At 49.6% G+C, this 20556-nt stretch overlaps 1 protein-coding gene across 9 annotated transcripts in view; it reads left to right on the plus strand.

Annotated features, from left to right (window-relative positions):
- The first annotated feature begins 318 nt into the window (after nucleotides 1-318).
- Nucleotides 319-20556, plus strand: part of Mtss1 (MTSS I-BAR domain containing 1) — a 140863-nt gene continuing 120625 nt past the window's right edge. For 4 of the 9 annotated variants that reach the window (XM_051159619.1, XM_051159614.1, XM_051159609.1 and 1 more), the window contains exon 1: nucleotides 320-941. In XM_051159619.1, the coding sequence (XP_051015576.1) occupies nucleotides 870-941 (72 nt within the window). In that variant the 5' untranslated portion in view covers nucleotides 320-869. Of the gene's footprint in view, nucleotides 942-20556 lie in introns of all 9 variants that reach the window. The other 5 variants (XM_051159613.1, XM_051159610.1, XM_051159616.1 and 2 more) reach the window with 2 other exon arrangements.

The raw sequence follows: 20556 nt of genomic DNA on the forward strand, positions 1-20556 counted from the left end.
GAGGGGCGGGGCCGGCGGTGCAGCCCGGCCTCCCTACACGTGAGCGGCCATTGTGGGCGGCGGGGCGCTGACTCGCCCTCCCCACCCTGAGACCTCTGCACGAGAAACTGTGAACCTCCAGGAGACCCACAACCGGATCGCCTACCCAAGAGCCAGCACCTCCCTGCAGCAAGCGCCCCAACACGCCTCTCCGCCCGCGCGCGCTCCCAGCCCCGCCCTCGGGCGGCGCACGCACGGGCCGCCGCGAGCGCGCGCCTTCCTCGCGCTCCCGCGCCCGGCTCACGGCCGCGAGCGCGCGTGCGCTCCTTGCTACGTCCCCGGGAGCTTCGCCAGAGCGAGCGCGGGGCCGGGCGCGCAGGAGTAAAAAGGAGGCGGCGGCCGCGTCTGCGAGCAACAGATCCCGGCGCTGCGAGCTGACCTCGTCTGCTGCTGCCAATTTCATTCTCTTTTATTTTTCAGTTTCAGAAAAAAAATTATATTTGGGAGCGAAATATCTTTTTTTTTTCCCTTTCTTAAATGGCGCTGGCCCCGGGTCAGCGGGCGTTTTTCTCTGCACCAAGATGGGCTTTGCCGTTTCCGTCGTGGGCACCCGTGGTGGCTTGATTGTCAGTCTTCTCCGGGCATTTTTGAGGCCAGGAGCCGAGCGCTGCACGTAGGCGACTCGCCCTCCAGAGCGGCTGGGCGTTTCGGATTGTGACTTGGGGGGCAGAGCGCGGTGGATTACGAGCACCGCGTGCTCTCTGCAAAACCCGCAGCGAGCCGGAGGCTGGTCGCTCCCAGGGTGAAACAGCTCCCGGGCTGAGCGAGTCCGGCCCCGTGCGCAGTGCAGCCGCCCCGAGAGCTTGTCCTGTCCCCGCCGCGCCGGGAAAATGGAGGCTGTGATCGAGAAGGAATGCAGCGCGCTTGGAGGCCTTTTCCAGACCATCATCAGCGACATGAAGGTAGGACGCTGGGGGCGCGGCCGTTCTGACCTCGCGGTGGGGCTTCCCCTCCACCGCGGCCGGCCTGACCCTTGCCTGCGCGGTAGCCGCTGGCCACCTGCGGGAGCTCAGGCGACCCAGGTGTCACCTGCTCACCCGCCGCGCTGCTCCGGCTGTGCTGGGTCACTGGGCAGGCGACTTCCCCGGGGGTAGTGGAGGAGAGTCTGATGCCACTTGCCAACCCCTGCGTTCATTATCCCAGGGGGCGACACCATCTTGTTCCTTTTGGGGACCAGGGCCCTAGTTCCAAGTTTTCCATTGTCTGTTCTTGGACTCAGTCTCTGCCACCCGTTGAGGCTGGACGCCCGGGCGGACACCTGACTCCATGTGTCTGGGGTGGGGTGCTTGGCACGGTAGTGGGAGTCCTGCCTGACTGCAGGAAAGAGTCCTCGGGCCTAGGAGATTGGGTGGCAGGGCTGTTACAAGCTTCGCTTTCAGTTCTACCTGGAGTAGGGCAATCTGAACAAATTAGTTATTAATTAGCGTGCTCCAGAGCTGCTGAGGGTGTGCCTTGCCTTCCCGCACCCTCCCCCGGGGCACCGCACAGAAGTTCCCAGGGTAGTCCTTCAGGGACCCTGAGGCTGAGAGCCTCACAGCGGGAAGGAGAGGTTGAGGTTTTCCAAACAACTGCACCAGGCTCCCTCAAATACACACCCACACCCCACTCTCTTTCGGAAGGATTGTGTGTGTGTGCGTGTGAGCGCGCGCGCGTGTGTGTTGGGGGCGGGGAACAACACCCTATCCTTTTCCTGCAAAGGGTGGGACTGGAGATACCTGATCCTCGAATGTTGGTTTTCTGGGGCACTGAGGTACACCGGGATTTAGGTTACTCACCCTGATAAAATAGAAGCAGCTCGAGGAGCTGCCTGGAGGTGGGAACTGGGGGCGGTAGGGGGGGGGATTTTTTTATTTTCCAAGTGTATTTAGGGAGCTTCTCTTTGGCTCGAGGCCAGCCCCAAGTCTGCCTCAACAGATCCGGGGAGGTGGTGTTTAATTAAAAGCTCGGCTTCCAAAAGAGTGGGCAGGTTTGGAAAGCTGCGCTGGAGAGTGGGTGTGGACAGCCCCTCTCCAGCCTCTGCCTGGCGCCTGGGGGAAGCTTTTGTCTGATGAAGTGTAAGGTTTGGAGAGGCCTTGGGCCTTCGACGTGGACTTTGGGGACGAATGTTGAGCTGTCACGCTTGCCTCTTCCTTTTAGAACCAACCACTACCTCGCCCAGGGGGGAACTTTGCCAAGGTGCCTGATCCCGCTGCAAAGTCTCTTTTTGCAATCCTACCTAGCTCGTGCCTTTTGTCAGAAATTCTTGTAGCCTAATCTGTAGCCAGAGCCTGCTCGCCCCGGAATGCCTCTAATCCAGCCCCCTTGGAATTAGATGGATTTAGTCTCTTCAAAGACAGCCCCTTTCATTCCCTTGCCCTCAGCCCACACTGAATTAGCGAGGTGTTCTTTTGAACAAAGATTGATGCCCCTCCTTGGAGGCTGGTGTTTATTGTTACAATTTCACCCACTTTTATTATAGTCAAAGCAAGATTTGGTTTGAGGCACATACAGTATGCTGTGATGTGCCCTGGGGGTTTGGTAAAGCTGTGTGTGTGTGTGTGTGTTGTGTTGTTTGGTAAAGCTGTGTGTGTGCGTGTGTGTGTGTTGTGTTGTTTTTTGAGGAGATAATGTTTCCAACTGATACTGACTTCAGTTGAAGAGTGTTCACACCTGGAGTTTTCTCTACCTTTGCTTTTTTTTTTTTTTTTTTTTAAATCTAGAACCAGAGCTCAGTTCTTCCCAGAAGATGGTTTGAACCCAAAGCCCTTCAGAAAGGAATCCTTCCCCAAAGATTGGCCCTGCCACCTGCTATCTGGCTGACCGGTGTGGGCTCTGCCTAGCCATTTGTCAGTGTTTAAGGTGGCTTCCCCAAGACTTGAGTTGGAAGACCTCCTACACACTGCTCCTTCAGTGTTGACTCCAGTTTCTTTCTCTTGGAGTTTGATAGATTTTGTTTTTGTCTTCACTTGACAGTAAAAATATTTTAGAGTCAAGGTACAGTGGAAGATTATACTGTGCTTTGGATTCTGGAGAATTTTAGACTCTTTGTGGGAGAACAGGGCAGGTTGTCTGAATTCTAAGGTTGCTTACGTGTAAGGGGATTGCTAAGTGTTTCCATGGAGTTTTCTTCTTTACAAGACTTCTTCATGGATTGGACAGCAATGACACTTCAAAAGAGAAGTAACAAGATTAAACTGGGCTCCGTGAGATAAGCAGCATACAATATATGGGTATACGGAGTCATCAGCAAGAAAGTCAGCTTTTAATGCCAGCTGGCATTCTGATGACCTTGTCTTTCTCATCTTTAAACTCATAACCAGCTTATATTTTCAGTCCCCTTTCTGTTGGTTTTGAGGGAGAAGCCATTTGGGTTGCCATCTTGGTAGCATTTTTAGGTGATTTTTTTTTTTTTAAGTTATGTTGAACTGGTGAGAAAAAGGCTAAACTTTTTTTTTTTTTTTTTTTTGAGTAGCATTTGAGACTTCATAATGTACAGCAAGGCAGGAAGGGAGTCCATTTCCTCTTTGGAGAAAATAAAAAGATAACACTGTGGAATAATTTCCATGCCTTAGTGCCATCCATCTTCTAAAGCAAAGAAGCTGAAGACACAGAACTGCTTGTGCTTCCTGCAGAGCCCCCTTTCTCTCCGTGGGACTGAGCCCTGGCTTGTCAAGGCGCATGCTTTTCCGTTTCGGGGGGGGGGGTAGGCTGAGGAAGAATCCCACACTTTGCTTCCATTGGGACAGAGCTCCAAGGAAAGGAAACAGCAGCTGCTAGAAAACTTATCGATTCCTTGATGAGAGGAAACCTCTGTTTTCCCCTTCCTGCCACCCTGCTGTGGTGGTGGTCACTAATGAATGGCGGGTGTGCAAAATCACTTACTGGCTGTTTGCCCTAGGATCGGCGCAAAGCACCCTTAAAGCTGCCTGGTGTGAGTTGGTCCAAAAGGAAAGGGTGGGGGCACTGTGAGCCTTTCATGTTGCTTCTAGGAAGGGTGTACGATTGGTTGATCTGAGGGGACCCTGGTCTGGAGGTGACTGTTGACTATCAAGGAGGTCTTAGAGTGCTTTTTGTTTTGTTTTGTTTGGTTGGTTTTTTTTTGTTTTTTAATTTCTATCCAAGTTCTGGGCAGAATTGGCTCATAGTAAGATAAACAGATTACTGTTGTTTGTTTTGAATCATTAAACCAGAATTTGACCACGTTTCCGTGCTTCCTAAGTTCCAGAGACTTTATGAGCCAAACTTGAAGAATATCTCATCCTGGGGACAGCGGTCTTCTTTTAATAATTAACTTTTATTAAAAAAAAATATGTTGGATGCGAAAATCAGTTATTTCCTTGTTCTTTGTCGCTCAAGCACCTGGAGCTGAGCTGGACCCTCTGCAGGTAGAACTTTGCCCTGGGTGCAGGTTTATGTAATATAGCTAAGCCAAAAAATAGCCAACTGCACCTGAATGAGCCATTCTGTGTGTCACCGTAGACAGGGGTGTCCTGTTACAGGCACCTGTGTGGAGCAGAATAGGGGCCTTGTTCAGGTCTCCCAACGGCCCCATCTCTGCTTGCCACCGGTACCCCCTGTCTGAAGTCCTGTCTAAAATTAGAGCAGCTGAAACGGACATCTTGAATTCCACAGGAACCTTTCAGTGCCTCAGAGTCACGCCGGAGACATTTCCTGTCACTCATCGTGAGGTGACAATGTGTGGGTAGCAGGTCTGATGCTGTGCAGTGACCTTAGTTGGGGCTACCTCGTTAGCTGTTGTGGGGTTCCTGTAGTAAGAGGGGTTCACATTCCAGGTCTTTACTGGGGCCCCCTATGAAGAGGGCCTTTTACTAGGCCCTGCCCTCGCCCCCTCGTGCAATACAATATGGCTGCAAGTGATGAAGGAAGGGCTGTGGTTTGGTCAGGCCAGCAATCTTCTTGGGCTTCCCTTTCAAAACACTTCAAAAATTAAAAAAAAAAAAAAAGTTTTTTTGTAGTTAAGGCAATGAAAAGGCAGTCAAGCGACCAGGTACTGGGAGGGAAATGGGCTGCCCTGAGTAGAGGCTGACGGCCACACAAAAGCAGGACAAGCTGAGCCCTGTAAAGGACAGATGGGCCCCATGTTGGCTTTTCTCTTGGCAAATGGTTGTGTTTGGCCAGGGTTTTACAGCTTCCTCGCTTTGGGCCTGTGGGAGAAGAAGGCAAAGTAAAGATGTCATAAAATTGGCAGTGGGAGCTACCTAGAGAGGGTGCCTCATTCGGAGCCTTGGGGGTCTCTTCTCCGGAGACCACTCTTTTGGGGGAAGTTGGGGGTGTGACTCTTATCTCCCTTTGGGTATATGTGACTTTGTGGGCTTAACTTCTGTGGGAAAACCCTTTTATATCCTGTTAAATAAAATTGTTTAAAACTTGTTGTTGGGTGTCCTGAACCTTTAAGCTTTGGAACTCTATAATCCATAAAGGCCCAGGTAGAGGCACGAGCTGTCCCCAGGTCACACCTTGCATGGAAGGTGTCACCTTTCTAGCACAGTGTGTGTTCATCTCTGTGGTATTTTATTATCTGCTGTGTTGGACCACCAAACCCCGCTACAACAGTCAGCGATTCAAATATAGCCTCTCCAACACCCGTTTGTACCGAAACGTAAACAGTGAACACTTTTCAGTATAGGCATGGCATGTTGTACATATGCCCTGTCTTCCTAGCTGCTGGCCGCCTGCTTGCCCTCTGACCTCTATCTCATCTTGGGCTGTAAGGAGAAAAAGGAGAAAGCCAAAATGATACAGTCAGTTTGGCCGGCTCACTTAAGGTAAAATGCTCGGGAGGGTGAAAAGATTGAGACTCTTGACCCGTCAGATGCTTTGTCATCTGTTTGTAAGCTGCTTCCATCTTTGCAGGGATGGGCGAGAGCTGGCAGGCTTCCTTCTGTGATGAGACCATGTAGAGGTTCCCATTGGGAAATGGAAAAATGAGATCATTTTGAGTTCCCCATTACTTCTTGGAATCACCTTGAGGACGCTTTCCCACCAAACCCACACCTCTGTGAAAGATAAAGAAATGCCTTTCCCCAGACCAAACAGAAACCAAAGGTCAGGCTTTTGGATTTAGCCATTCAGAACCCTGGAGAGGACACATTTGGGGCCCCTTAACGGGAAGTGGCCGATGCCTTCAGCAGTTGAATTCAGATTTGCAGATTTGCACTGCTGATACTGCCTTATTAAATAGCAAATGGAGAGACAAACAGTAAATTAATTGGCGGGGCATTCAGGAAGCCTATTGTATTAGATTGCTGAGGCTCTCCCTTAAATTAGATGCAGGATGCTGCAGGTTTCATCTGAGTATGTGCCACGAAAACAAAACAAGCCCGACCACCGCACCACCAGCCAGCCCCACTACAGAGTCTGTCCTGATGTCTCTGACGTCTGTTCCCACCTCTAAGCCCCCTTGGAAGGCCTTGGGGTCACCCATCCTTCTCTGCATCAGCTGTGCACACTGTGCGGTTACGAGGCTTGCTTGTATGAGATGCACTGGCACACCACCTGGCACATAGAAGGTGCTCATTAGTCATTGCATCTTAGTGGCAAGGTCTCTTTCCTCCTGGGTCTCTGGGTATGTGCGGGCCGGGGAAACATTGGGGACCAGGTTCTTGCGGACCACTCTCAATGCTTTTGTCCTTGTCTAGGCAGAGAGCTCAGGGATCTTCTCACTGACTGGGCTTGGACCTGCAGTTGAGGTGTCTGAGGCTGCACTGCACTGTCATAATCATATGGATTAGCCAGGTTCACCCAAAGTTCACATGACTCGGCTCAGAGCGAACTCCTTACTTCAAACTCCTTCTGTGTCCAGCCCTGGAACACGCCTGTAAAAGAGCTTTCTGTGTTTAATTAATGCCCTGGGTCCTTCCAGTTTGGACTGAGCTGGTAGAGCCCTGGAGAACGTGTTTAGATGGATTCCCCAGAAAACCACCTTCCTGCACGAATTCCTGGCATACACGGCCTTGGTCTTAGTCTTAAAGAGGCTTTTCTTTTCCTGTCTTACGTTGGGGGAAAATCAGTTGAGTGCCTTTTGAGCTGTGTGTCTTTTTATTTGATATCTTTGCCTCAAAGAGTAGCCAGGAGTAGACATACTGGCTTGTTCAATGCCAATAGCTCCTGAGAGAGATGGAGGGGAGCAGTAGATACTGTCTGGGGCTCTCTTCCTGCCACATGCAACATGACAGGGCTCTTTGGGGCAGGGGCCAGGGTAGTGGGTCTGACCAGAGTAGGAGGTCTGCGCATGTGTGTCCTTTGGGTGGCAGGGCAGGGTTACAGAAAAGGCCCACTGAGTGCCCTTGGGAGACACAAAGCCTGAGTCCTGCTCGCAGAGTCTCTGAGTCAGCGTTTTTGAGTGGCAGGTCACCAGGATCGAGCATCTCTGAGCCATTGGGCTTCCCCTCTCACGGTGAGTTTGTGATCTCGCCCAGGTGTAAGAAGAACCCATTTAGGTGCTTGCACAAGGATGTAAGTAATCTTGATATCACCTAATTCAGTCGTCAAGATAGTCAAATGGTATGCTCTGCTGTGTGTATCTCACCACCATTAAAAATGAAAGTCAAAATGAGTGGAATGCTAAATAATTCCAATAAAACTCAACAAAGGCGTATCTAGGGTTCCTTGCAGTGTTTTACTGATCTGTAAGATGCCTGTCTAGCATGCTCTTCTGCAGTATGGAGGTTGTTAGGTATATTAGCTACTGGCCACACATTGTTGGTGTGGCCGAGGAACTGGGTTTTAAAATTCTGCGCCCCTTTAGTCAAGCATGGTAGTTACAGTATTGTAGTTCTGGTATTTGGGAGGTGGAGGCAGACGGACAAGATGTTCAGGGTCATTCTTAACTACATAGAAACTTTGTAGTCTGTCTAGATGGTATGAGACTCGCTATCTTAAAACCAAACCAAACCAAAAAAGAAACCCTCACATAAAAGTGCATAACGTTTAACAAGTTTATTCTTTCAGTTGTTTGAGTTTAAGTAGCCGTGAGTGGCTAGGGGCTGTCGCACTGACCAGCAAAGATCTCAAACACACCACGTCCTTTCCTTGCCTTACAGCGCGGCTTCCTGCTCACTCATCTTCTACCTTTCGCCGGTCACAATATGACCTTCGGAGCCCTGCTGACCAGGAACACAGGGAGCCAAGGGACACCTTGGGGCCAAGTTTCTCGGTCTCTAGGAGTCCTAGTTTGCGCTTCTGTGAAGTAGGAGTGATGATATACCTGTCGTTTACATTGCTCATGAAGATTCTCAGCTGCGCTGGTGCCTGCAGAAGGAAGGTTCCCGTCTGCCTGGCGCACACGCGTCAGCTGTTAGCTGCAGTACCCTGTAGATTGCCAAGGGTGTTACGATCTAGGTCACAAGTATCTCTCTGCTCCTTCAGGCAAACATTGTCTCCCCCCTTTTGAGCAGTATTAGAGCCGTAGCAGAACTTATGGAGATGAAGAAGTTAAAGGTTTTTGGTTTTAAGCCAGGCACGGTGACACACGCCTGTAATCCCAGCACCTGGGAGGCAGAGGCAAGCAGCTCTCTATGAGTTCGAGGCCAGCCTGGTCTACAAAGTGAATTCCAGGATAGCCAGGGCTAACACAGAGAAATCCTGTCTCGAAAACAGAACAAAGCAAGCAAGCACACAAAAGTTTTTGGGTTTTTCTTTCTTGTCAAGTGAAGTAGCTCTGAGTTCAGTTTAGTCCTCTGGCCCAGCAGGTCTGCCTCATTTTCTTTCTGTACTTGCAAGCCCCCGCCTTCATGAGGAGGGTGGGCTGGGAGAAAAAAAAAAACAAAAAAACCAAAAGCCTTTCAGAGATTTCAAAGACGCGAGAGGGGAGGGAAGAGTTGGGTTGAAAGGCTGTCGTGTTCTGTGGCATCCTTGGCTTTATGGGTGAGCATCACTTGTCTCTCAGTGGCCTCTGGCCCTGTCTCCGGTGGTGGATACAGTGGAGCCTCTGCCCCCCCTTACCAAAACCTCTCTATTTGAGCTTCTCCCTGCCTGTCTGCCCAAAGCTGCTCTTTGGCCTGAGCTTGGCTGGCCACCAGGTCCCCTGTCCCTTGGCCCCAGCTGATTGGCCCATGTGGACCCAGGGCTTTTCTCACTTGGACTCTGGCTTCCTTAGACACATCATGGCTCCTCATGTTCCTGCCTCACCTGTGCCTGTTGAAGTCATTTCATCCTTCCAGGCACCACAGGGAGGGGTCCTCAGGCCACTCCGTGGGGGCATCCTTCATATTCTACCAAATAGTTAACTAATTTAAAAAGTGGCCTTTCTCGGTGGTGATGGTGCACGCTTTTAATTCCAGCTCTTGGGAGGCAGATGCAGGTGGAGCTTTGTGAATTCGAGGCCAGCCTGGTCTATAGAGCGAGTTCCAGGGCAGCTAACACACAAAGGAGCCCTGTCCAGAAAAACAACAAAACCAAAAACAACAAAAAAGTGTTTTTTCCTTGAACTTTAAAGCCTGGTTCTGCCTGTTTCTTGGGCTCATTGTTTTGGGCAAATTACTTTTCCTGAGCCTTGATTTTTTTTTTTTTTTTAAATCTACATAATTGGGGGAGGTGGGGCAAGGCACCAATATTTACCTCAAGGACGGAAAGAGAAAGTAGATGTAAATGGTTTGGTGCGGAACACGCATCAGATGAATGTTCTTTGTGTCTGTCCAAGCTTCCCCAGTCTGTTTGAAGCATCTGCAGTCTGCAAGTTCAAATTCTGAAACTTTATTGGACATCGGTGTAGCGACACTCCAAATTGCAGATTTCTCAACATTTTAGGCTTGAGACTTTTGGATTAGGGGAAGCCTATGCAAATCTAAATTAAAACTCTGACATTCGGCAACAAGCCTTGTCGCACACACACACACACACACACACACACACACACACACACACGCACACACACTTTTTTCAATCAAAAGTTCCTTGCTGGGAGTAGCACTCATGTTTGGAAAAGCACAAGATCTCTCTTGAGTTTGATATTACAATCTGTATTTGTGTTTCAACTATCAACACACAGAGAACTTTCAAGAACTCAGGATGTATATTCTGCAGTCTGCCTATGTGCTTGGGGAATGCTGGGCGTGGCCGGGTGGGAGAGATGGATGCGTGGACAAGCCTGCCACTGGCCTTGTCTTGACCTTGTTTACAAGGGTCGAAGGCAAAACATCAGTCTTTACTGTGGTTACACTGCCAGAAATCAACACGAGTTTGTGGGGCTGTTGAGGAGTACCTCTGGTTTCCACTTGGGGTGGGAGGATAGATTTCACAGAAGGCCTTTGGTCTGGGTGACACCTAACTGACAACTGAGTTTCATTTTACTTGTACAATAAGTGTTTTCTTTGGTTGGAACTACCAGGCACTGAGTGTTTGACACTTAAACCCAGTTGGGTTGAGACTGCTGTGTCTACCATGTCACAGATTGGGGAGCAGAGCTGCAGAGGTCTAGCCATGTGTATAGCAGGTGAGAGGTGGAGCCCCAAGTTAAGCCCAGGCTGTGTGACACAGAACACAGCTCCAAGACTGTGGTCTGTGTGCCACACATGTCACTCACAGTGTGGACTTTTCCTTCCATGTTCTCCAGTGGATGCACCTCATCCATCCCATGGTTTCAACTATGCTGTCAGGATTCTGAATGTATCACACACAGAATCGAGATTTGCCTCTGGGCTGGGGTGAGGGGATAGTGGGATGAAGTGAGACTACTTGCTGGGCAAACATAAGGACCAGAGTTCAAATCCCTAACATCATAATACTGGGCATGTCTGCGTACTTTCATAACCCCAGCACTATTGGAGGGAGAGAGAGTTGGGCACCCCAAATTCTCCTCTGGCCTGTTTATGTCCATGGACATGTACCCCCACATACGTACATGCACAGCATCCTGCACACTCAAGAAGCCCCCAGGGGTCACAGAGGGACAGGATCTGATAGTTGGCCTGAAAGTATTGACCTATCTGTTGGCGCCCCGACCTTATCAGCAGAGAGATTGGAGGAAGGTGATGGAGTCCAGTGTGGCCACTTCAGGACACATGCTCCAGAACACTGGGAGCCATCCAGGACCTGAGAGCCCCTCGCAGTTAGGGGCTGGCAATGCAGCGGATTAGTATCCAGGGAGACCGGCATTGCATTCTGAAGCCAGGCTCCTTGCAGCTGAGCATGCTGCCATTAAGGAAGTCTTTGAGTTGGGTTTAATGGTCGCCCTTTGTTTTGAAGTGACTGTTTACTGAACCTTCAAAGCCAACGCCACAGCAGGATGTGATCTTGGGCCTGAATAATTGCATCAGACACCCCAATAGGAAGCAGGTAGTGAGGAGCCCTAGCCAGGAGTAGCCCATGGCCAACCGACCCCCACCCCTCCCAGCCACAGCCATTGGTGGGAGGACTGAGGTCATTCTGAAACCAGGAGACCCACAGTTCTGTGGAACCTGGTTCCTGGGGAATTTGGCCTGTTTGATGGTGCTGGCCTTAATTGGAGACACCCTAATTAAGTCACTGAGGAGGCAGGTTTTTTCCTTAAAAAAAAAAAAAAAAAAAGGAAATGTTTTGAGAACATTTCATGAGGGATTACTTCTAAAAGATTATAGGAGTTATATAAAACTGATGGAAGAAAACCTAGAAACTTCAATTAAGTGTTTACCCATAAGCACGGATTACAAAGTGGGTTACGAACTCAGGCTCACAAGGGCCCAGACAGTTAAAGGGACCGTGACACTTCCTTTTCCTCCAGTCTTCCCTTTCTCATATGAAGGGTTACATAAGCTATGCCGGTTTCCCTATCAGCCACATATCTTTGGTTTTTATGTCTATAGTGAATTGGACTGGGGACACAGTTGAGGACCTACTATGTACGGGATCCAGCTTGAAGCCAGGGGTATAGAGCAGCAGCAAACAAAATAGACATAACTTCTTGCCTTTCTGGGACCTACTGTCTAATGGAGTGGGGTGGCAGATAAGGTCAATCATTAAGAAAATTTAAAAACCTCTATTTTTATTTTTTTATTATTATTTATCTTATCTGGATGGGTGTTTTGTGTGCCTGGTGCCTTGGGAGGCCAGAAGAGGGCATTGGATCCCATGGGACTGGAGTTACGAACAGGTGTGAGCCCCTATGTGGGTGCTGGGATTTGAACCTGGGCCTTCTGAAAGGGCAGCAAGTACTTTTAACCACTGAACTGTCTCTCTAGCCCCATTCCCTAATACGGTAAAAGAAATCCACTCAGTGGCACAGCCAGAAAAGTATGTCTTCAAGAGTAGTGAGGCAGAGCCTCATGAAGGGGACTTGGAGTATTAACTGATGGTCCATGGTAGAGTTATTCGGTTTGTGCAAAGGTCCTGAGGTGGGGAGCTAGTGTCTGACTTATGTGTGGGTTAGGCCAGCTTTTCACTTTTGGAAGCAACACTGCAGTACGTACATTTTTGCAGCTTTGTGGTCTTCCTGGAAGGGTTTATCTGTGGCCTAAAGGAATGCACTTCTTGATGCTTCTGGAACCTGGGGCAGAACGTCTGTCAGAGCATGTCTCTGCTTACATTCCTGTGTGTGGGCGCTCATCTTCCAGATTGTTTAGAAAGAAGCTGGATGTGGACATTAGGGTTGCTGAGGTCCCAGTTCCTAAGAGCTTAGGCGTGCTTAGGACGTGCTGTCTTATCTCTTGCTGTGGTCCTCCAGTCTTGCTGTCTGGGTAGTTCTGAGAAAGCAAGAGTGTCTTCACATGCAGATTCCTAGGCCCACCCGTAAATTCTTTGCTGATCTGGGATGAGGCTCAGGAATTTGCCCTCTTAGCAAACCCTTGCTGATTCTCTGGAAAGTTTTGTAGGGATTGCAATAGGGGTTAGCAGAAGGGGCACTCACCGTCAGAGGAAGCAGGAGTCTTGGTCTCTGTCTGTCTGTCTCTGTCTGTCTCTGTCTGTCTCTGTCTGTCTGTCTGTCTGTCTGTCTGTCTGTCTCTCTCTCTCTCTCTCTCTCTCTCTCTCTCTCTCTCTGTGTGTCTCTGCCTGCCTGCCTGTCTATCTCTCTGGAATATATTGCAGGTTAACATATTGAGTCATGCTAACTGTCTTTGGGAAAATGCTTGTCTTTCTGCTTTCTTTCCCTCTTTGCCAGGAGAATATGTTTCCTCTTTGAGAGCCAGGGGAAGCATTACCCCGTTTGGGAAGCTCCCACCAGCTGCCCTCCAGTCTTTGCAGCTTGGAGAATGCTGTCCTCAGCAGCCTTGGGATCAATGGTTTCCACCCCAGCCTTCGGACGAGACTGAGCTTTTTAGCATGTTGCCCTCTTGTCTCTGCCCAGCTGGCCCCTCACTCAGTGCCCGTGCATAGTAGGCCCTCATTTAATGTGCTGTTCAGGAAGGCTGCCATCATATGCTGACTCACGGAAGCAGAGCGTAGCTTTGTGTGCTGCTCACCCCTTTGAGCGCTTGTATTGGTTCACAAAGCCTCATAACCGTCCTCTGGGGGCAGGAACTAGCCATTAGCATCATTTACAGATGGAGACAGAGTGGCACCAAGTGATGAGGTCACTTGCCTCTAAGGTCACTCAGTGAACAGATCTGAAGTTGGGCTAGCCGGACTCTAGTCACACTCAGACTCTGCCCCTTTGTGAATGATGTATAGCCAGGGGAAGCGCATGCACACACATGTACGAGTGTGCTCGCTATAAAAATAAGCACGGCGTCTTCTGTGGTGCACTAGGGCATCTCTCCTGGCAGTTTGGGGGTAGGAGTTGGGTGATGAATGAGGTGCGGCCTTTGCCACAAATGGAAACTGATTCAGCAGTGTGGCCAGGGCTAGACCTCGGGGTGGGTTTGATGAGTTCATGAACCTGTGCCAGCCTCCGGGAGGGTTGGGAGAACATGAATGGGAGCTTAGTGAGGGAAGCAGCATCTCGAAGGACAAGGTCATTTTGGAGTTGGTGGAGACAAGTCAGAGAGGGTGCATGCAGGAAAGAGGTGGGTATGCATGCATGTGTGGGTGTGAAGTTGGTGGGGTCGGACTTTGAACTTTATGGGTCACACGGGTTATGGTGTGCTTTTGCTTGTCGTGTCGTGGATGTTGTCAGACAGGAACAGAGCAACGGCTCTGGACTCTGCACAGTGAAGGTTCCATGGGGCAGGCATTTTCCTGGGAAGGCTTAACTGTGCACAAACATTTCATGGGAGCCGTAGGTAGGTAAGAGCAGCGAAAGGCTGTGTTGGGTGCTTAGATAATGAGCTCTCACGTTTCCTGATGTGGACAGTCAGCCAGGAGAGCTGACGAACCGATTTCACTGTCTGAAGAACCAACCGGCAGACCTAGCAGCGCTTATTACTACAATAAAGTAGGAGTGAGGGCAGGCCCTCTCACTTGGCACAAGTCATTTATTCTTTCTGTATCATATTTTTATGGAAAGGGCATGTTAAATATGTTCATACGCACATGCCACTCTAGATTGCCGTGAAGCCCTTTGGGTTCCCTTTGGTAATGTCTGCTGCACGTACTGGGTTACTGTAATGTTGCTCTTGGGTCCATTTGGACTCCTAGGTGCCAAGGTGAGTAGCCCCTATGAAACTTTCTCAGGCATTGTAAGGTGACTGACTGCCTACCTTTCCACTGGTGGGAGGGACTATGTCAAATAATAATCGAAAAAATAGCAGGGCAGTGAAAACCTAGGGGTGTGTGTGTGTGTGCGTGTGTGTGGAGAATAGAAAAAGGAGAGAAAGAGGAGTTCTGCTTACAGAGAAATCTGGAACATGGAAACACACATGCCACAAAGGGTGGAAAAGAGAAGACCCACAATGCACTGTAATCCCAGCACTCAAGAGGTCAAGCCAGAAGTATCACAGGTTCACTAGCCTAGTCCTGAAAACAAGTTCCAGGTTAGCCTGGGCCCAGCCTGGGCTAAATGGTGAAAGCCTGTCTCAAAAGGAAAACAACCAAATCAGATCCCGAACTCTCTTTGCAGTTGTGAGGCACAGTACAGATACATGGCCTGGTCTAGCCAAGGCTGCCTGATGGAAGTTTCCAGTGAAAGCTGTTCTAGGTCTACCCAGTACTGTTGACACTGAAATATGGCAAATGGGACCGGGGGACTGATTATTATGTTTTAATTTCCTTTTTATTTAAATTTAAATAACTCTTAGTCCCTAGTGTTAACCTCGTTGGATAGCTCATGATAGGTAGATAAATAGCTAGGTAGCTTGCTTTCTGGTAAAGAACTTAAAAACCAAAGCAAATTTGAAGATAGAGCTGACACATTTGCTTGTTGCTTTAATTGTTAAGTGGAGACAGAGACATATGTTAGAAAACATCCCGGGCATCTGACCTGGCAGTGTGGGTAAAAGAGGAAGCTCAGCGCCCTTGATTTAATCAGAGAGGATGAGCTTGAGAGGGAGGCAGTCTGTGAGGGGGCAGCTGGATGGGGGCCACCTTTTGTGGGTGTGCCTTCCTTTTCACAGGCCTACACGTTGCTGGTGCACTTGGGCAAGCGTGCGAGGGCGGGCGGGCAAGGAGACAACCACTGATTATCCTCCGGCTGTCATCCACCTGACGGACAGGGATAATTAGTGGATTAGGCAAGTCCCAATCAGAAAATAAAAGCCCAGGACTGGTATTTATGATGGATGGGTTCATCGGGTGCTTTTCATCTGAGAGGCTCTGTGGAGACCCGGCATCTTGCAGGCCAGGGCGGGGAAGTTTAGTTTGGGAAGACAGAGCTCTGGCAGGCATTCCTGGGCCCTGGCCCTAATTATGTACACCCACTTCTGGAAGCTGCGTGCATTCCCGAACCCAGAGATGCTCAGCTTGGGTCAGAAGGGCCAGATCCCTCTCTGAGCTTCTTTGCTTTGTGTCTCCTCGGAGGCTGAGCTCACCCAAGCAAGACTTAAATGAGCATGATGCTCTGCGTGACGGCCAGCCTAGAGATGCTGCAGGGATCTGTCCCAGTGCCCACAGCAGATCCGAAGAGGAGATAAAATCGCTCAGCGTTGATACAGTGGACGGCAGCCCTGAGTTTCAATTTGACTCGGACTTTTCTCTACACAAAGGGCTTGCCTTTTGTTTTCTGGCTTTTCCACAGCTGACCCGAGCATTCTAGAGAGACCCACAGATCTCCCCAGGCCTCTGCATTCTGTGCAGGTGTTGGGGTGTCTCCAGAGCTGTGCCTCTGTTCTGCCTCGGCTCCTGCAGGACACACACATCTAAAACAGGACCTAATGGCTGCCTGTGCCCCTCTGTCACACTGGACTAGGGCCTGAGGCTGGATCTGTCTCTCAGGCTGCTTAGACTCCCCAGAAATGGTCGTTTCTGCTTTCAGAAAGATCTGGCATCAGATCATTTTTTTTTTTAACCTTTCTGTGCCTCACTTTCCTCATGTACAAAATAGTAGTAGTGCAGGCCTTGCTGCGAATGTGTAATGAGACTGGGTTTAGGACAGACTCCTCAGGGAGTGTACGTGGCAGTCAGCAGTGCTCAGGTTATACATGCCACCCCCCAGGTCCCCGACTCAGAGCAAGGAAAGCAAAGTCTGCATTTTTGCCAAATCTCCAGGGTCAGGTACATCAGTTAATGCTTGAGAGGTTTGGATACAGATAGATGCCTGGTGCCTAGCAACTGTTTAGAAAGTGCTGATATGGCTGGCTGTCACTAGTGATCCTCTCCAAAGGTCCAAAGGTAAGACCTATCGGGTCCTACCCGCCTTGAATTGTCTTAGCTGTAACCTCTAGTGAGACAGCCTCTATCTGGCTCCTTCTAGGACAAAGGTCTCTGAGCCGGAACCCAGTTCCCTACAGCCCGTCCCTGCTAATTCTGATTTTCTTTACAATTGAAATCTCCTCTGGAGTCCTCCCTTGTTCCCCTGGCTCCTCTTATGTTGTGGGTTTTCTAGCCACAGTTCCCTCAAGCCCTTCTGTGTCCCTTGAATGGTGATGCGCTATCGAATTCCCTCAGCTGTCCCTTGATCTTGGCTGTCACAGGGGGGCCAGTATGGGAGAAGCAGTTGCTACATTATTTACGGAGCAACAATAACCAGCCTGAGGAGGCTGAGGAGTTCCACAGTTTGTGTCGCACCAAGCATGGGAAGCCATCCCTTGTTTATTAATATGGAACAAACTCAAGTGAGGCCACGCCAGACGGGAGTGTCTGTTGCCTGACTTGTGTGCCTTGCTTGCTGCTGTCCCTGGGTGAATGCTCGGCTCCTGTCTTGGGACGAGTGGAGGCCTTGAGCGTCGATGAGGAGAAGGCAGTCTACAGATTTAGTTAGTGTCTCAAGTTCTTGAAGGGGAAAGAGATTTAGGAAGCCTTTTTCCCTAAAAAAGAAAGAATAGGACTTTCTTCTCTCTTCTTCCCTAAAGGACGCAGGCTGCTGTCAGGTATATGACCCATGAGCCAGGTTTGCATATCACCTGGCCAGCTTGGGATTAATGTCACCCGTCCTTCGAATGAAGGTCACCCTGGCTGGCTCCCTCTGCTGTCCCATTTGTGGTTGGCCTCTGGACTTTGCCCTTGAAGGTTGGCCTCAGCAACCTTGTCCACCCTGCCCAGTTTTGCTCCTGTTCAGAACAGTTGTGGCACCCCAGTGTCCTCTGGGTTCTCGGTTGTATCATCCACTTCCTCAGCAGTCACTGTACCAGGAAAGTCTTTGTCTCATGGTTCAGAAGAGAGAGGCACCCTGGCTCGTGGCTCATACATGAATCGCATGGTGTACTAAGCCAAGGGAATGGACACAGCTAATTCAGAAGAGGAGGTGATAAGGAGGTGATGCAGAGAATGTTCTGGAAGAAGCAACACTTGTGTTCGTCAGTGACTGAAGTTTGTGCAGTTATCAAGCCCCATACTCCACCTTGGAGTTTCAAAGAGGAGAGCCATTGGTTAGTGTTTGTGGTCATTGCACGAAGTCATGTGACCAGGGAATACCCTCTCTCCTGTCCAGTGTGTTTTGATGAAGAACCATGTTTTCTTTTCATAAGCAGGATGCTTCCTCCTTCTCTAACTCCCCTGTGAACTGAGTTCACCAGTCTAGGCTTCCAGCCCCCCATCCCCCCCTTCTGCAAGGCCTTAAGTGGCTCCTGGCAGGGGCAGGGGCAGGGGCAGGGGCAGGGGAGGGTCTGTTTTTGCCTGTGACTCTGGATGAAGCAGAAACTGGGGTGTGTGGGGTGGAGTCTTGTTTTCTTCGATTGTGGTGTGTCTGTAAAGTTCTGAAACCTCTGTGTGTTCTCAGAAGATCGCCATAGCACGTGGGCGCGTGCGCGGCCTTCCCACCACCCTGGGAGTCATTCCTCAGGGTTTTTTTCCACTGTGCCCAGGACACCTGCGAAAACACATGAAACCCGGGGATCATCTTCCTGCCCCTACTTGGTGCAGAGTGAATGCAGGCCTGGCCAGGCATCGCTTTCCAAAGGCGTCTGGGTGCATCTAGGGTTTTCTGAAGCCGGAGCACCATCTTCATCAAGCCTTCATTCCACCCCCCTATGCCCCTGCCTCATCCCGGGGCTTTTAAACAAATTGTCTTTCCATCTTTCTACTGTTTCTTCTTCCCTGCACACATCCTCCTCCAAGCCTTTGGCTTTTGTAGTAAGTCCCTTTTCAGGTGGGTGGAAACGTTTTTTTTTTTTTTTTTAATCTTGAAAGAAACATTAAAAAAAAAAACATGGTACAACCTGGTTTCACCCTTTTTCCAGTTATAATAACATTTACACTTTTTTTTCATTTTCCAACAATCAAGTTTTTGTTTTATGTTCTAAGGATTTTTTTTTTTTTTTTTTAGACTCCATTAAATTACAGGTTGCCTAAAACGGGTGGGTTTGACACTGATAGATCCTCAAATAGCTTTAAATGGAAGACAGGAGAGTGCTGCCTTTGGCAGCCTTCTTGTGGCTGGGTGGGCGTTGGTGGGCGGGAATTTGAGGGCTGTATCCTTTGATGAGAAAGGGGGACACTCCTCCTCCCCCCTTGCAGTAAGAGTCCAGGTAGGGGCATTTTGTTGTTGTTGTTGTTGTTGGTTTTTTTTTTTCTGGAAGCCCTGGGAATGGAACCCAGGGCCTCACACATGTTAAGTGTACTTTCTACTGTCGAGCTGTACTTCCCTCCGCTGCCCCTCCAAGGGAGTTTTGTTAGTGGTTCGAGCTGTTGCAGTTCTCAGGCACAGTGATCTCTGTTTCGGCTTAGTACCTCGTTGCCTGTTTAGGATCAGCAGACAAAACGGATGACACTGTAGACCTAGCTGCCTTGGTTTGTTCTTCTCAAGGAAGGCTAGTGTATCTTAAGCCACCTTTTGCCTCCTACCTTGGCTGGTTCTGCAGCTGGGACTAGGAATGAGGGACTCCCAGCCTGTACAGCCGGCTTGCCATGTGGCTCCCTATGAGCATCCTGCAGGAGATGTCAGTGCCTGCCAATGCCAGGATCCATCTCCTCCAACAGGTACTGTGTGCCAGTCACTGCATTGATGCTCTTTAAGTGTGACCTTATTTTATTTATTTGTACAGCTTTTCCGAGATCCCACTTATGTTTCATACAGTGTGCCCATTGAAAGGCCACAGGCCTTTGATTTGAAGTATGTTCTTAGAGTTGCACAACCCTTAACACACTTTTTTTTTTTTTTTTTTTAAGCACTCGCATCACCCAAGAGAGAAACTCCCTGTCAGCCATCATTCCCTGTTTCTCCCCAAGTGCAGCTCCTGGAAACCCCATAACTGCCTTCTAGCTCTATTTCCCTCCTATCTAATTATAATTAAATATCCTTGACCAGCCCCGCCCACATCTCTATTCCTCCCACCACTGGAACAGATGTTTTAGGTTCCATATCAGGAAGAGCAAGTGAGGTTTGTAATTCCGTATCTGGTTTATTTCATCTAATACGCTGTAGTCTCATCTGGGTTGTTGCAGTGACAGGACAAGCAGTATCCCATGGTGCAGATACACTGTGACTCACCATCAGTTGATGGACAGTGTTGCTGCTGCTGTGTGTTAACCACCATGAGCAGCACCGCTGCGGTAAGCCCAGGAGTGCAGAGGTCTCCTCAGTATCCGTGTGGTCTCATCTATCCCCCAGATCAACCCTGTGAGTTAACTGTGGCTCTGTGCAGATGTCACTGCAGCAAATGAGAGAACTAAGTAGAAAGGTTCAATCTAGGTGGTTCCCAGGTTTCTGTTCCCTATTCCTCTCCCACAGTCTTAGTAAGTGGTGTTCCTCCTAAGGGCGGTGAAATGTCCTACACCTGGTCTTAACCAAAAAGGCAGTGATGTGACCGGATTGTTTTTAATTATTATCATTATAGGGAAGTGGGCCCTAAAGGGTCCAGTGATCTCCCTTAGTAAATTACTGCCCTGCCTGTGCCTAGAGCTTAAGTGATGGACCCATGCCTCTGGCTAACCCAGCATGTTGTTATTGAGTAGGGTGGCTCAGGATGACCTCGAAGTCACAGTGTGGCCAAGGCTGGCTTTTTTTTTTGAGACAGGGTCTCTCTGTGTTAGCCTTGGCTGTCCTGGACTCGCTTTGTAGACCAGGCTGGCCTTGAACTCACATTGATCCGCCTGCCTCTGCCTTCCAAGTGCTGGGGTTAAAGGCGTGCACCACCA

This window comes from Acomys russatus, chromosome 17, assembly GCF_903995435.1.
Source record: "Acomys russatus chromosome 17, mAcoRus1.1, whole genome shotgun sequence".
NCBI classification, from domain to species: Eukaryota; Metazoa; Chordata; class Mammalia; order Rodentia; family Muridae; genus Acomys; species Acomys russatus.